This window comes from Grammomys surdaster, unplaced genomic scaffold (genome assembly GCF_004785775.1).
Source record: "Grammomys surdaster isolate TR1022 unplaced genomic scaffold, NIH_TR_1.0 125941, whole genome shotgun sequence".
In the NCBI taxonomy this organism is placed as follows: Eukaryota; Metazoa; Chordata; class Mammalia; order Rodentia; family Muridae; genus Grammomys; species Grammomys surdaster.
In genome coordinates this window covers 3,831,348-3,848,793 of record NW_021620763.1, presented here as the reverse complement: position 1 = coordinate 3,848,793, position 17,446 = coordinate 3,831,348, and the positions used below count along the sequence as shown (strand labels likewise).

General features: G+C 41.9%; 1 protein-coding gene across 1 annotated transcript in view; it reads left to right on the top strand.

The window, feature by feature from the left end:
* Window positions 1–17,446, top strand: part of Spag17 (sperm associated antigen 17) — a 215,576-nt gene that overhangs the window by 33,739 nt on the left and 164,391 nt on the right. Inside the window, exons 2-3 of the mRNA XM_028753003.1 lie at window positions 7,238–7,378; window positions 7,964–8,050. Coding sequence (XP_028608836.1) covers window positions 7,238–7,378; window positions 7,964–8,050 — 228 coding nt within the window. The remainder of the gene's footprint in view (window positions 1–7,237; window positions 7,379–7,963; window positions 8,051–17,446) is intronic.

The following is a 17,446-nucleotide window of genomic DNA, read 5'->3' as shown; positions in this document are numbered from 1 at the left end:
TCTCTCTCTCTCTCTCTCTCTCTCTCTCTCTCTCTCTCTCTCTCTCTCTCGTTATAACTCACATCTCAGTGTCTCAGAAGCCTAGTTCCCTCCACAGTGCCAAGAGCAGCTGATAGAACAGCACACACTCAGTCACCCTTTCCATACCAAGCATGTGTAAACGTTCTCTTTAGTGTGTGGTTTTGGCCACCGAATTCAAGAAGCATTTAAGGAAAGCTGTTATATGGTAAGTGTGTGGGATGACTGTGAAGCAGTCTAGATGGCATGTCCTAGAACCTTTTCCATCGCAGAAAAGGCCACCGTTAGCAAGGCGCCCTCTGAACGACTCTAGGAATTCTGGGAACCTTTTTAACATGTGGGTACCCTGAAGAAAAATAAAGTGGTCCCGGCAATAGAGGCATGGGGTTTATTTACTTAACTAATTAGCAAATCAGCCCTTAAGACCCTGAGTCTAATAGGTGGTAAACTTCATTACACCTTGAAGGTGTGGTGGAGCCAGAATTCAGCCCTGGGCCAGAAACGTCACTCCCTTTCCTCTTGTTCATAAGAACTAACCCTGAATGGACATCTGTGTTTTATATCTAGAGCCACAAAAATTAACCAGCTTAATGTGTACTGTTCCCCTGCAAACAACGGACCGGTTTGCACTTTTGAAGCATGGAAGCAGATCTCACTTCTAGTGGGAAGTTCTCTGAGGGACACTTCTTCAATGTGGTTGTCTGAGCACGTGTTTGCCTCCCGATGAAACCAAGTGCACACATCTACAGACTGAAGCCACCGGGCTGATCTCCACCACATTGTGTTGTGTTATGGTTGATGTTGTCTAGTGTTCTAGTATTTCTGAGAGTTTATACAATATCCAAATTGACAGAAAAGTACCTCCTGCCACGGTCTAATGTTCTCTCCCACAATACTAAAGATATGAGCATATCTTTAGTATTCTAAATACTCTGTGTGTGTGTGTGTGTGTGTGTGTGAGAGAGAGAGAGAGAGAGAGAGAGAGGGAGAGGGAGAGGGAGAGAGAGAGACAGAGACAGAGACAGAGACAGAGAGACACAGAGAGACATAGAGAGACACAGAGAGACAGAGAGACAGACCTGAGCCCTCTCTTCCAAGGAAACAAAATATTTTAGTCATGTCACCTTTATTATTTTCAAAGAGAAAATTGTCTTACAAATTATCATTCAAATTATTTGATTTTGATAATGCTAATATTGATATTCTGATAGTGGTTTTCCTTGAATCAACCATATGCTCACTGTGTCTGAAGCATCCATGTTAGGACAATGACATGTAAGAGCAGGAGTTCCATCCCATTAATATGCATGGCATCGGCTATGCTTATTGCTAGAGTCTCGGGAGACTCTTTTTTTCACTCCATCTTCACAGCAATCCAGAGAGGTAGGGTTTGTCATTGCAGTCTGCATTTCTACGTGGAAAACAGCAAAGGTGGGTCATTTACCCAGGGCCTCCACAGCTTAGTCTGCCATAGTTTGAATCAAGCCATGCTTTCTTCCAAACTGAGGCTCTTAATCATGTGCCAGTGTTCATCCCAAGAATGACAGCAGTGCAGGAGCCTCCTCACCTGCTGAGCGGCTGGCTACCTGTCAGTAGCTTCAATTGGTAAATACTAGAATGGGAAGAGAGGCGTGGACCAGAGGGAAGGGGGGCCACAGAGTGGGCTGTCCCAGCTTCTCTCTTAGGGGTTCCTCTGTATATAGCTTGTCTTCTACTTAAAAATACTTAAGGTTGGGTTATACCTGGGCTAACATCAACAAATATCCAGTCAGCAATCCATCCTGCCATGCTGCAGGATGCTTTGGGAGAGAGCTGTAGGTGAGCCATGGCAATAAACTCCTTTGTACTCCTCAGTACTTTCTCAGAGATAGCCATGGCCTCTTCAATAAAAATGTCCTCCAAGTCAGCCGTACACATTTAGCTCATCCTAGGGTGCTGCTGGGAAGTGCCTAACAGCCTGCCTCCAGGTAGAACACCCTGGTATGTAGCATTCACCAATTACAGTGCTACCTCTGTGGCATGCTCCTTGAAGCTGGACATTATTGAAGAGAGTGGTGGCCATTGGCTCTCATGTACCCCTGGATAGAGATCATAGACTAACATGAGTGAGAGGTGGTACTGCTGCCAGGACAGGTCTAGGCCGTGTAACTCTCTGTTGGATTCTGGGCAGTTAGTGTGGTGAGCTGCTTCCTTCTCTCCCCCTTCTGTACCTTCACATTCTTCCACAATGACGAAAGCTTATAGAATTTCAGCTCACAGAACTTGTGGCCTCTTTGTGGTAGGTGAAGGGAAGAGGAGCCAGAACATCATTTTGATGAGTGATGAAAAAGAGCAAGAAAGAGGGAAGCGAGAAGGACTGGCTTTGTAGTTAATGCTGTCTGTGTGTCCTGAGCAGCCTACTTCCCTCCTCCATCAGGTGCTTACCCGAGTCACTCTCAGGAAAACACGTATCACAGGGTCCCAAATCGTTGTAACTGACTCCTGGTAGGACTCACACCAGGTCAGATCCAATTCGTTCTGTTCTATGGGAATGAAGGACTGCAGAATGTGTACTCCACTGCTACCTGGTGTGTTACTTTCTCACACTTTATAATTCCAAGAGTCAAAGTTCTCAGAGTGTCCAAATGCATCCCCTTGCCTTTACATGGAGTCTGACTCTATTTCCTGTTCACGGCAGGCACTGCAAGGGTACTAGTGTATAAAGCATAATCTCTGTCTCATGAAAATTTGACAGCCAAATGCTCTGATTCCTAAATAAGGATCCCTCATTGCAGTACACAGTAATATATCAAACTAAATTTTATGAGAAATTATGAAGGCTAAGTAATAAAGAAGATCTCTGATAAATACCTGCTTAATAAGGAGAGTCAGGTAAAATCATGTTGTGGTTATTAATATCATACTTGTTTATTGTACATCATGTCTATTATTGGACCTCAACTTTCAACTTAGTTTACAGTTAAAAAATTCCTTCTTAACAGATACAACTGTAGCAGCCAGTTTGAGGTAATGAAAATATTTCTTCTCCTGGCCAAAAGCCCACACAAACACTCCTCTGCTGATGCAGAGCCAAGTCTTCTTTTGAAAGAAAAAAAAACCTAGCCTGAGAAAGATGTTCACGAACCTTGTCCATTTGGTGGTAGGTGGTGAATCTTTAGGACAGAAAGGTTTCTTTCCAGCTGAGTATTGATCCTTTGTGTTAAATGGCTCTCAGCAAACCCCAGCTCCTTCAACACCGCATGGATTTTACTTAAGACTCTTATATGTCTTTTTCTAATGAAAGTTCTCAGGTCAGTTTTGGGTAGAGGCCCATGGAAACCTCCTCCCAGAAGGTGCTATAGAAGGCCACCACTAGTACAACATTGCCTTGTCTTTCCCATCTCAGCTGACTTCTCCTGCTAACGAAGGGAAGAAATCACAGCCTCATTGTCCAGAGGCTGTGTGAAAGAGTTCACTTGCTAGTGAAAGAGTTGTTATAATCACATTAGAATATGGAATGCCTACTGAAATTTGGAGAATTTTTAATATACGAAAGAAAAATAGTTCTAAGTCTACCCCATGTCTGTGAGACCGGAGACTTTGTGAACTGGCCAGGCTCCCTGCATGTACTGAATGCTTTCTTGCCTTAGGAGATTACATGTAAGTGTTTGGGTTGAGACGCCCTCCTGCCGGGCTTCAAATTAGGTAAGACTGGTTAAACAAATAGAAGGTAATGGATTGTGTCCATACATGGTTTCGTTCCACCTTTGACCAACTTTATCAATCACACAGCATTATCTGTGTGTCATATACGTCTTCAGGTAGCAGAGGACACCTTCGTTGTCAAGGTGTTGGGGTATTCCAGAAAAAAACAGCCTCCTCCCTTACCACTGAATATATCCAGCCACTGTGTCTCCTAAAGTGGACAGTTTTCATTTCTCAGCTCCTGTTAAAGACAATCAAATTCCTGAGCTGTCTCAAACTCGCCTACAGGTGGAACACTACCGTTCTCTGAAGTGTCTTCTCTTGGCTGTGACCATGACACTGCCATCTCCCTCTCTTGTGTTCAGTATTCGTTCTTACTATACCAAACTTCTCTGGCTTCCTTGTAAACTTAAACCCAAGAACTCTGTTTAACTGTATGTTAAAGTGGGATTTAAGGGGAGAAGGCTTTAAAAAAAAACAATATTTTACCAAATCATGTTTGTGTCCCTTTTTTTCTAAAACAATGTTCTATTTTTAAAGCTGTTGTCATTGATAGAGATTTGCAACCTACCGTTTTCCTGGAATGCTAACAGAAAGACCCAGAAGTATATTTTTAGAGCCTCTGTTATTTAGGTGTCCTCCACTCTTCCTGCATCCAGCAGTGTGCATTTCCCAGCATCCCACTGCCACCTGCTGCAGCCAGGAGTTTGTGCAGCCTTCCCTGCAAGCATCCTCCACACTTGCCGGGCATCTCCATCTCCTGTCTCCTGGGGCCCAGGCCATCTGATCAGACATGAAACTGTAGCTCTAACAACATCCTTTACAGATCCTGCTTCACAGGACAGAACCAATATGGAGGCAGCTTTTTAAGGCCCAGTGTGTGGGTGGAAACCGGGCCGTGGGTAGACGTCTCAGACCCTATCAAGTAGGGAGAGTGTCCCTGCTCTAGCTTAGATGAACTCTCTCAATGTGACATCAGGGATACCTCAAGAACCCAAAAACTGTGGATTGAAAAAAAGAAAAAAAAAAGAACTTGTTTGTTTTTAAAGACAGAGCAGTAAGCTTCTGAAGAGGGAAACTTGGAAGATTCCCTTGACCTCTCATCCTCTGTAAAATACCATTTTTTTAAAAATGTGATTTACAGTGTTTTAAGGGTTGAATATAAGTCATTTCTGAAGGCACCATATATTTTTTCAAGTACGGTAAATCGTCATCTTAGTAACATTGGTAATGTCACTCTGACTCTAGTGACTCAGAACTGTGCTGAAACGATCAGAGATTTGTCAGCTTTCAGGATAATCCTGAGATGATTTTCTGCCAAAATTATCTTAATCAAAGTGTTGAACTCCTGGACTTGCCTTTGCGTCTAAACTATACTGATGTGCCTATTTCACAGAGTTCCTTAGGGGTTCTGTGGGGTAACATGTGCCCGGCACATGGCAGATCCACAGTAATTGTTAGTTCCTTCCTCTGCTTCCCCTCTTTCTTCTTGTCTGGAATGGTCAACATCTGCCTTTGACACCGGTTCCTAATGGGTAGATAGGTGATGGGTTACAGCACCCTCTTCTGGAATTGTGTTTAAAAGAGCTGAAAGACAAACTTTTGTCACCGTTAGATTTCAAGTATTAGCAAAGGAACTTGCAGGGAGAAGAAGGGAGTGGGGAGCGGTTTTCACTGCTGGAACTTTAACACCCCGCCTACCCAGGAGCAATGACTACTTTTCTGTGGGAAGGGAAGAGACTTTCCTCCTTCAGCCCTCTCTGTAGATTCAGATGTGCTGGGAGGGGTAAGGGTGATACTCAGTGCAAGGAAGGTCAGTTTGTGGCAATGAAATTCTTTTCTAAACAATTTGTTAAAATATACTTACAGTTTAGAACCAGAAAATTAAAAAATTGTTTCTCTCTCTCCATATATATGTATATATACATACAATTTTTCATCAAAAAAGATTGCTTTAATTTTAACACCAGAGTTTAAATCAAAGGCACACCTACTTACATGCATGCAAACGTAACACATTGTAAGTAAAGCACATGCTTTTCTATTTCCATATGTGGTTATATTCTCCCAATAACACTGGACACTGGGTGGATCTTGCTATATAGTAAGTTTCCATGGAGAAACACTGCAGACAGCAACACTGCAGACAGCTCCTATTTGATGGCAAGAAAGAATTGGACCCTGTGCCCCTCTTCTCCCCTGGATTCTGCTCCAACATCAGCCTATGAACAGCACATAGTATGAAAGAGCCTCACAAAATTACACATTTCACATCAGCAACAACTGCACAAAGATTTCCAGTTGTTTGGCAGCTGCCAAGAGTAAGTAAAACTCATTGATGTCAGGCCTCTACAAATGGTTCTCAACCTTCCTAATGCTCTTCCTAAAGGCTACCACCCTTAAATACAGTTCCTCATGCTGTGGTGACCCCCAACCATAAAATTACTTTCGTTGCTACTTCATAAATGTAATTTTGCTACTCTTACAACTTGTATTACAAATATCTGTGTTTTCTGATGGTCTTCAGCAACTCCTGTGAAAGGGTCATTTGATTCTGAAAGGGATTGCTCCCCACAGGTTGAGAACCAGTGAGCTAGCAGGTAGCTTAGATACTGCCATGCTCAGCTCTTTTATTTTCTATAGGAAGACACTGATGCCTAGTGGGGTGATGTGGCTGGGGTGCCTTCCATTATTTTCATCGTTTTTCTATAGTGTCTTTGTTGTGGGTGCTTGTTCTACCTTTTCCTTGAGACTGTTTCCATTCAGAAACAAGCCAGCCTCCTTGCAAACACCAGGAGGTGGTGAGGGTTAGGGGTAAATGCACATAGTCCTCCTCCATGTCCCAGGGACTTACCTTTTCCCATAGAAATTATAATAAACAGAGATAAAGGAATTGTCAGGTGAGATCCTTGTCTTTAGTAAACTTGTTTCTTTAAATTGTTCGAGACAAAATTCCATGTCCAAGAATAATATTTTAGCCTTCTTCCTAGGCATGGGAAGAATCTTTCTGTGATTTAGCAGTCACATTCTTGTTACAGTAAGAGGAGAAGGTGTTTGCTGGTTCTCACTAGCAACTGGCTCAGTGTCACCCAACATTTACCAATTACTGTTTGAATTTCTTATAAAAGTAACACTATTTAGAGTCACTGTCTAAAGAAAGGACCAGGAAATGAAACAATGGCTAGTTACTGTTTTGAGACTGAATTTTAATATACATTTGTGGCATATAAATTGATTGATTACAATTACAAACTTTGGTCGGGGGAGGAGGCTCCGCATTTTACTGGGATGTGAACCTTCAGACTGGTTTTCCTGGTTTCTAAATAAAACTGGTTGCAGTCAAGTTGCATGAAATTTGGCATAACACTGCCACCTTGTGGCTACTTTGATCAATCTCTCAGTATTCCAAGGTCAACACTGTTCCGAAGTAAAAGTAAAGAAGGAAGCTGTGTTCCTGGTTTTCAGTGAGAGCCTTTGACACAAAACCTCGCAGTGAAGAACACTTAGCAGCTAATTCTGTCTGCTTTTGTAACAGAATGATTGGAAGGCCTCCATCGCCTTTGTGGTTGGGAACCGAATTGAGGATGAGCTTCTCATTCATGCCCTTGAACTAGCTGTCCAACTCCCTCAGCGGAAACTCTTCAGTATCGTGTCATGGAAAGAACTTCTCCATCAGGTACCTGTCCCTTTCTGCCTCAGAACATCAAAAGTCATCCTTCCTTAAATTTGTAGATCGAAATGTTAGAACACACAACAGTGATCATAATCCCGGACTACTTTGTTATTTGTGATGGATTACTTTTAAGTACACAAACCCTGAGAATTAATGCAAAATGTTTCCTTTGGAAGGACTAACCTTTTCATCAATGCAGTTCATTGAAACTTCATCGCATTGACAAAGATTTCTGTAAACATTCCAGGCACCATGCAAAGGTCTCTGGGGAATTGTTTAGTATAAGGTTAGATTATGATGAAAGAGTAGATAAAATAAAGCACACGACTAATTGAAAAACAATGTCCATAGAGAATCCAAGTTGGCTTAAGTCTGAGGGCAATGAGGGTATGGAGAAGAGCTGTCAGGTGGCGCACACACGTGCAGGTAGGTATCAGCACCCTGACTAGAGGCTATAAATACCACGCCTACTTTCTTGCTAAGTTCCCTAGTTGCTTAATTTAAACCACTAATGTATTAGAAAGTTTCACAGATCCGTGTGTCCCTTTAATCTCTCATTCATTACAAGTTAATTCCCCTTTGTTGCAGATGGATGAAATACAGGCACTTACTGGAGCTGCTACAGCTAAAAAGGGGAAAAAGCCCACAACTGGCAGTTTACCATTACATTTTGAGGTGAGTGACTGTGTCTATCAAAGAGATTTTTTGTAATGTTCAGCCATGCAAACTGGAGTCCAGTATAATACTTAAAAATTTTTTAATTCCATTTTTAAAGTAAGTTTCCACTGTCCATTGATTGTTTGTTCCTTACAGTACAGACGTGTGCACATCCCACAACTCTACCTTTAATCAGTGTAAAATGTGTTATTTCCCTCAGATTAGTGGCACACTCTATTGCCAGCAGCTGCTTGATACAAAAGCCCAGCCCGTGTGCCCGTGTGCCCGTGTGCCCGTGTGCCCGTGTGCCCGTGTGCCCGTGCAAAAGGCTTACAACTCAGGCTCAGTGCAAAAGGATTTCTTCTTATCCTACCTCATTAGTATCTTAGAGCTTTCAAGATATAAAAAAATCACAATATCACTTATACTTTATTAGGTACTATTTAATGGCCATGCAGACCTAAAACATGAGGATGTAAGGGCTTTTCAAAGACAAACTTGTTTGCACTTCATTTTGTTGGTGACTAATAATTTTTTTCCATGCCCTGGGTCTTGAATGATTCCACAGTGACGTCTGTAGGAAGCCTTAGTACCATCTGAGCAAGTTTCATTGTAGTTGTTGGTAGTTGATAGTTCTGCAAATGTCTTGGCATTAATTCTTGCCTCACGGCTCTCAACGTTTTGGCAAACTAACTCTGCTAGCACAGTCAAATTACACACCTCCCATCATTTCTTACAAGGTTCTGAATCTGTGCTCACCAGTTGAAACATTATGTGATACCTGGATTTAAAATAGCGGGGTTTTTTTTCTTCTGAAGTGGTTGTGGAAATCCATGTCCAAGTATCAGGCCTGGGATCAATTAGGCCCCCAAAGAATTCTTTCTTCTTCAAAGATACCCAGTAAAACACAGAGATGATAACAGGGCAGTTTTGACGTTTAATCTGGACAGGCATTTTGACTTGGATGTGGGATAGCACAATGCTACAAATCCAGGGTTTACTTAGAAAGCCATCCCTCTCCAACATGTGCTAGGACTCTTGGTTGCATATTCTTCACTCAGGGGAGGTCCCTCTCACATCTGGCTCCCCCACATTCTTCCACTGGAGCATTTGGGCAAGGAGCCTCCCACACTTGGTTTTCTGAATGGTTCCAGAAGGAAAAAGGAAGGCAGGGTAGAGCACCACAGAGACAGGGCCTTAGAGGCACCAGAAATTCATTACCATCAATCACTGGAACAAGAATGACAAAGAGCATAAAGCAAGCACAGGCTCCTGGTCAGCACTGGCCTAGGACAGGTCACATCTGGAGAGAGCTACATTTGCATTTCTCATCTCACATCTGAAAAGACCTGATCCATGCCTGTGGGGAGCAGCAAGCATAAGTGGCCATGGAAGGAGAGGCTTCTGGAGCCTCTGGACATTTGAGCCAAGCAGACAGCCTGCTCATGAGTCTATTTCTGTGTGCATGGTCTGTAGCAAGTAGGAAACCTCTGCAGACAAGCTCCCTAAAACATCCTTAGGAAACCATGCATTTTCTATCCCAAGGAAACTCGGCCACTAGGAGAAGGGATAGTATAATAAAGTAACTTGGCCATAGGGGAGATCATGAGCCTTGTTTCCTTTTAGATCTCCATTTTGGATTAAGAGCTCAGAAATACCATGAAGACAATAAATATAATTGTGTATTCATTTCTACTTGCAGGATATTCTCCTTGACTTTAAACCAGAGTCTTATCTTTCTTGTTTTAGGTGGAGTTAACCTGTTTGACTGCCTAGTTTGTTAGCTTGTGTTTGATTAGCAGCAACCAGTTAAAGCAAGACCCCACTACAGTGATGTTTACCCATGAGCAGTGGAACAGATCAGAATGATATTACATATCTCCAATGGAGACTTGTAATGTCTGTACTAGCAAAGCCCACATTCCTGAGTGATTCGCTCAAGGTTTCGTTTGAATGGTTTGGCATTGTATACACACAGACTCATTTGACATTGTGTAATTTCCTCTGAAACTTTAGAATTTCATCTAGCCATGATACTGTATACATGAGCATCTTTATTTATACACCATAGTCCTTTGAAGGCCTGCTTAGTTGTCTGCTAATGTATCTCCCCAGGAGGTATCACTGCAAGTCCTCTGTTCATTCACCTTTTTGCTTTGAAAAACATGTCTTCATCTCCAAGGATCCATGCCAGGCATTCATATCGGAATGTGAAGAGAATAGTCTTCATCATGTATAATCTCAGGAGTGCTAGCTCTTATTGTTCTTACTGCTCACTACTGAGGATGGAGATGATCCTCTGTCATGAGCATAGCAGCATCTCCATACCCGGTGCTGCTTAAGAATATGCATGCACATGAAAGTGGATTTACAGATGCTATATACTGATAAGTTTTGCCAGATACTGGCATTGTACAACCATTATCTGGACAGTGCACAAGGGGGCAGAAATATGGGTATTATGAAGACTTGGAGCAGCCTTGGGATTACAGACAAAACAAACAGTAAACATATGAAACTAGGCTGGCGTGCAGTAGGTATTCAGCAGACATTCATTAAAAGAGTAGGTAATACATGCAGAAAACAGTCAGTGGGGTCCTGAAGGGACAAGGAAGTATCTGACCAGAGAACTAAAGGGAAAAGAGATTAGCATTAGCTAGGGTGTGGGGGAGGAGCTAGAGAAGTTCTCAGGAGACAATGGCATCTGCAGAGAAAGAATACAGGGCTCTGACATTTTGATCTGTATAAGAACAAAATAAAACAACAAGAAGAAAAATTAACTCACATCCCAATCTAACAGGAAATATAAATGCTCCCCATTTCATTCTCGGGAAAATTATGTTAGGAAGTCCAACAACTAGAAGATCTAAAGTTAGAAGTTGCCGGACACCTTTAATCCCAGCACTTGGGAGGTAGAGGCAGGGGGATTTCTGAGTTTGAGTCCAGCCTGGTCTAAAGAGTAAGTTCCAGGAAAGCCCAGGCTAAACAGAGAAACCCTGTCTCAAAAAACCAAAAAATAAATAAGTAAATACATACATACATACATACATACATACATACATACATATATACAATAAAGTTAGAAGTTGAAATAGCTTAGATTGTGCCACAGGTAAATACACAGCTTCAGGTTTTCCTGTTTTCTTATGAACCCAAAACTCAACTCTTTCATTAGTCTCAGCGCTGACTAACGTGGGAGGGTAGGTCCTGACATTCAAATGTAGAAAGGGACATTTTAGGGAAAGAGTAGATAAAGCTTTGGTATAGGGCAGTAGGCTGCTATGTTCTAGAGTACTAGCCTGAAAGTCACTTCTTAGATTGTGCTTCAGAGAAACAGTCCATGCAGTGACGTTGTAAGTCTTTATATTGGGGGTAGACCTTGTCAAAATGAAAAATAGATAAATGCTTCAGAGATAAGAACAAATACTGTGTGAAAACATGTAAGAGGTTTGATATTATGAAAATGGCAGCTGTTCTGAGACCAGAAGGAGTGGTATGTCTTGAAGGAAACAAGGGAAAGGACAGGGTGGGAGCAGGAAGAGTTTCCTGGCCTTTACAGTCCTGAGTTTTAAAGCAAAACAAAAACATTCTGGAAGAACTGGAAAGTAGCCAAGCTAATGCCGTTATTTCATGGAGCTTAGGGACACACCAGGAAATTACAGGCCAGTGAGTTTAACTTCACTTGTAGGGAAAGTATTAACAACTGCTGCAGGAGACGGAGTGGGAGGCTGCTCAGTGAGGTACGGCAAGTCTAGATGGCCATGTCCTAGGAACTTGTTGAAATGCTTTGAAGCAAATACAACCAGTACAGCCTTCAAAGGATACAGTGGAACCAGACTCTGTTCATCCTTTCTGTCCCACATCAGCCCTCCAGGGATACCTATAGAATATGGTCCACATACAATCTCCAGGCCCAGGGCTCAAAAACCACTATGAAAATAGTAGAAAATAACCTCTGCGTAGAAACATTTTGAAAGCTGGAACCAATTAATATAGCTTGATATTTATAAATGTAAAATAATGAGACTTGGGATAAAATGTAGGAATATTGAGCTGTAACAAAGAAGTACCACCTTGGGACTATAAAAAACACCCCAGGAGTTATTGCATCGAAATTTGGGCTTTGGATCTGACATTCATCCAAAGAATAAAAGATGTGGAGAAAAAGTGTGCTAAGAAATCATCGACGAGTAGAAGGTTATGAAGAACTTCAACCAAGTGAACTTTATCAAGTTGATAAACAGAGCAGTCCAATGAACTTGGGTCCCTGTATGCTGAAGGATGCCAGTAGAGGAAGTCGGATCCAACTGGGCAGGGAACTGTGGAAAGTCAGGACTCCATTGCTTTAGGAATTTGCTTCTGGAGTGCAAATATGTTTGCCTTTCAGATTTGAGACCTGTAGCTCTATTTGCGAAGAAAAGCACCACTCAGACAAAGGCATCCACAAAACTCCCATTGGTGGCCAGATCTCCTCCACCCCAGCTCACAGGCAACTGACCACACCTACATGGCAAACAGTCATCAGTCCAGAGGAATGAGGTGGACATGATAGCGCCAAGAAACTTGAGGTTCAGCTGCAGGGTGGCTGGCCATGTTGTTTGGAGTATAGTCAAGACAGGAATCCAGTCAATATTTCTAAGAAGTGAATGTCAGTGGAGGATCAGCTACAAGAAAAAGCAAGATTCTGTTGGATACATGTAGCCTCTCTTAACAGTCTATACGCCACTGTTGGCTTAGGTATTTCAAAACCTACTTTAATAAGGATTCTTAAATGCTTCAACCTCTCTTCTAGCCTACCCACCACACACCAAAGGTAGTGGAAAAGAAAGGTTAATAGGAAACAGGGGTGGTAGACCTGTTTAGAAATAGTTCTTTAGGGCTATTCAGCAGTCGAGTTCATGAGGCAATCACCACTCACAAACCAGCAATGGCAATTCCATCCAGAAAAGACAATGAGGCTCCGTCAATTGGCTGGAGTCCACAGAAGCAGCAAGAAGCCACCAATATATCATGAGAAGTTCTTTGGTGGAGATACCCTCTAAAAAGTCACAACAAGCAAAGATCAGCAACAAGGATTCAAGGCAAAGACTAACAAGACAGAACAAGGCGAACCAATGCCAGAGCCTCATCCCACTCTCTATGGGGTCATATTTATATTCTATGTAAACATCACTTGTCCTCTCATGTGTCTCCTTCAGCAAAAAAATCCTTTCACATGTCTGCTTCAGCAAAACATTCTTTTACATGTCTGTGTCAGCATTCTTTACATGACTGCTTTAGAAAAAAACATCCTTTCACCTGTCTGCCCCTGCAAAATATTATATGACATAACTAAGTTTCTGAAGAAACCAGAAATTTCCACTTTACTCCACAGCCCTGATATTCTCTTGTGGTCTCTACATATGTGCTTGGGTGCACAAATCCTCACACATATGTGTGATACAGCACATACACATAAAAATGTTAAATAAAAAAAATAAGACTACCAGCCTGCAATTTTCTCAGTTTTATAGCCTAGAGTAGGCCTATATTGTTTCTTAAGACCTGATTTATACTTGACTTAAACAAAGGTAACAGGTTGGTCCTGCAGGAGGTACATAGCTTTGACTAAAGCAGCCAATCAGTTCCCATCATTAAAATGCAGAAAATGTTTAATTTTCCATGCATTCCACATATATGTGATGGTCTATTTAGAACCAAATCTATGGTTGGATTTTTTTTTGGTGAATAAAATAGATATAATGCCCTGCCCTCAACAGTTTGTTATATTTGAGCAAGAGCTTCAGACATTAAGCAAAAAACAAACAAGCAAACAAAACAGATGTGTGCACAATTATGTACTGAGGCAATTAGGTATTTTAAATCGGAGGTAATTAAAGGAGAAAATACTGTAGATGAAGAAGAGTTTGGCAATGGTCCTAGACTAGTCAGTGTTCCTGTGAAGAAATACCTGCATCTGTGAACTTTATGATAAGGGACATTTATCTGGCTCATTATTCTGGCAACTATAAGGTCCAACCAACATGATACTGACATTTTCCTGATGAAATCTCTTACACACTACATCACAGCATGGAAACAAAGCAAAAAGGAAAACAGCCATGTGTAGAATGAGCATGTATGTACAAATGATGTTAGTGAGGGGCAGGAAGGGCATTCCTTCAGAGGACCAGATAAATTTTATTTTTTTGTAACAATCTGTGTTTGAGAGACTTCTCTGGAAAGCAAGAAATGACTCCATGGAGGAAGCAACATTATTCCAACTCAATAGACAGTGTTGCCTATGAGGGGCAATATCTTAGAGTCTGGGATTCTCAGTATTGCCACAATGGGACAAAACCTCAAACACATGAACCTTTGGGAGCCAACTACAGCCAGACCACAGTAGATACAAACAAAAAGAGAAAACCAACTGGTAAAAAACACCAGAAGAAACACTCAGGCACAGGGAACATTGTGTTAAACACTGTGATGGAGATAGAAAGCTGTTAGAAAAACAAAGAGGACAGTGTGAAGGACAATGTGGAGAGAGGAGGTGGGAAAGGCTGGAACCACAGAAAGGGCCATCTTAGGGACAAGTTCACATTTTTACCCAATAGAAAAGGAAATGGTGTTAAGACTTTGGAAAGCAGTTGTTCTGAGAACATTTTCTGGTTGCTGAGTAAAGAAAGAGATCTTGGGAGGAGGAAGGATGGAACCTGAGAATTGAGTAAGCCTGTAGAGGCCAGAGAAGATGGAGAACACACAGATTCAGGAGGTATGCAGCAAGCCAACTTGGGAGATGGCTGCCAACTTGCTATAAGCAATGAGGGAAAGAATCAGGCATGACCCTGCAGTTCTGCCTCGAGAAGCTGAAAAGCTTACTTCATGCCGCAGAGCACTTCAAAGGGAGATTAAACATGGGCAAGGGCTGGAAACGTGGTTTAGAATAGGTTAAGTCTGATATGTCTTGGAGATATGGGACGAGAGAGGTCAAAAAGAGAGTCAGTTGTCTTTGTCATCTTTTTCTTCCCCCGTGCCTCACTCTGTCAGTTGTCAGTAAGAATTAATGTTCTAATTAAAACTAATGTCACCTACTGTTAGCAACCACAAATGTATCATGGGTCATGTCCACAAGCATGACTCAGAAGTCCCTCTCTTTCCAGCTTGCTTTATTGGCTGCATATTTAATGGTTTGGGGACTGGGGTTGATAACCCGCTTTTGCAAGTGCGTACACATGTGATACGCAATAAAAAATTTTGGTCTAATATAAAGGTGAACAAAGTCTGAAGGGGCACTGCCCTGAAGTCAGTGACCTCTTCCATATCATTGCCCTTTTGCATGCTCCTTTCCCAGTCTCACCTGAGCACGGACTGAAGACTATAGCAGGTATCCATTCATCCAGCCTATTCCTCAGCCAGCACACATAGAGAGTTCCTATCATGTTCAGGGTAACAGAAATGGGACTGAGGTAGACATGGTCTCCTCCCTCCTGGGCTCATACTTAATAGATGTATAAACAGTGCGTTTGTTTTCTGTCATTCTGTAACATTTTAATACCTTGTAGGAAGTCCGGTATAAACATTTCGTGTTTAAACCCTAGTTCTAATTGAGTCTGTTCTTCATCGAGCCACGTGGCCGACCTCATTATTGTTCCTAACTTCCAGCCAAAAGGGTAATGGTCCCCAGACAATAGATAATGGACCAAAGAGAGAAGCAGAGGTAGGAGCCACACCAAAACTGTCAAAGATGCAGCATGGATACTAAAGGGCCCGATTTCCTTGGAGAGAGCGAATGCACAGCTGCAACTGAACTGTGGTAGTAATTTTCGTGCTTCTGTGTATCTGCAGTGTGACCTCTAGTCCCTCAATCCTCACTCTTCACTCCATCTTCAGTTACAAAGAAAGTAAGACATGCCAAACCAAACACCGATGCAGGCTAGAAGAATTAGCTATTGGATAAAAAGTCACTTATATTTATTGGGAAAGTGCTGTTAAACTGGCGAGATGGCGAGATTGCTTGTCACAAACCCGACAACACAAGTTCATGACCCAGGACCCATTCGGTAAGAAGACAGAACCAGCTCCTGGGTGTCACCTTCTGACCACCACACGTGTGTCACAGCACACATGTGTACATGTGTAGGCATGCATACAGGTGCACATCCATAGATGCATGCATGCACTAAAAAAACAAATATCTTTAAATGCACTGCAAATATTAGAGGCGCTGAATGCATCTTACACAAAGATATGCTTGAATTAATTCATCCATTTCACACACACACACACAAAAACCCATGACCACAAAATACTCTCAGTGGGGTTTGGTGGTTCAGAGCACTGTCGGTTGTTCCAGAGGACCGATGTTCAATTCCCAGCACCTATATCCCGGCACACAACCATCTCTAACTCCAGTTCCAGAAGAATAATTGCTCTCTTCTGGCCTCCATGAGCACCAGATGCGTACTTGGTACACGGGTATGCAGGCAAAACAATCATGTACAGAACAATTTTAAAAAGATCACTCAAATCATATTTGTAGCATTATAATATAAAGGAACAATAACATTGTCTCTATGCTATATCAAATATATAATTATAAAAATAGAATTATGACTTTAGCATCTTGCAACATAGGAAATCAATTCTATAAAAATCTTAGATATAAAAACTGAAATTGTTTCATAATCCTTTTTGGTTAAAATTCACTTTTCGATTTCACATTTATTTGGAGGCTGTTTGGAAGTTATCAGACTCTTACAGTGAGCTAGGCTAACAGGAAGTCTGCAGAGCCCATGTGGCCCCATGCTGCCCAACTCATATAAGCACACCATGTGCCCTTATTGTTAGGAGTAACCTGAAATAATCAGCTCCCACTTGAGATTATACATGGCTGTCAAGAAATTGTTCCTTGGATTACACTTTTATTGGGAACATCTAATTATTTCAGCCATTCCAGAGTCTTGCTTTTACCCTTTCACTCCTCTCTAGAGCCACAGAGAAGCAGGTCAGGGGACAATAAGGTGTGACACAGTCCCAGGTCACACCAAGTGTTACATCCTTCGTAAGAAGCTGATCTTGTATTGCATGCTCTCAGGTTCATTTTAGATTGTCAGGGAGCAAGGAGAAAGGGAGACCCTATCTGGATTTGATGCAAGGGACTAATATATTACCTTTTGTAACTAATAAAATTTCAGAGGCCGACAGCAAATTTCAGATTTGCTTTTCCTCCAGTAAAATGTCTGCTTTGAATTATGCAGAAAGAATTCTTCTTGCCAACTTGTTTCAATTTCCCACACAACCATCACAGAACACTGTCAGGGGCTTCCTATAGTGGCCTATTTCAGGATTTCTCAGTCATTGGAGAGACACAGGAGCATACACACACACACACACACACACACACACACACACACACACACACACACACAC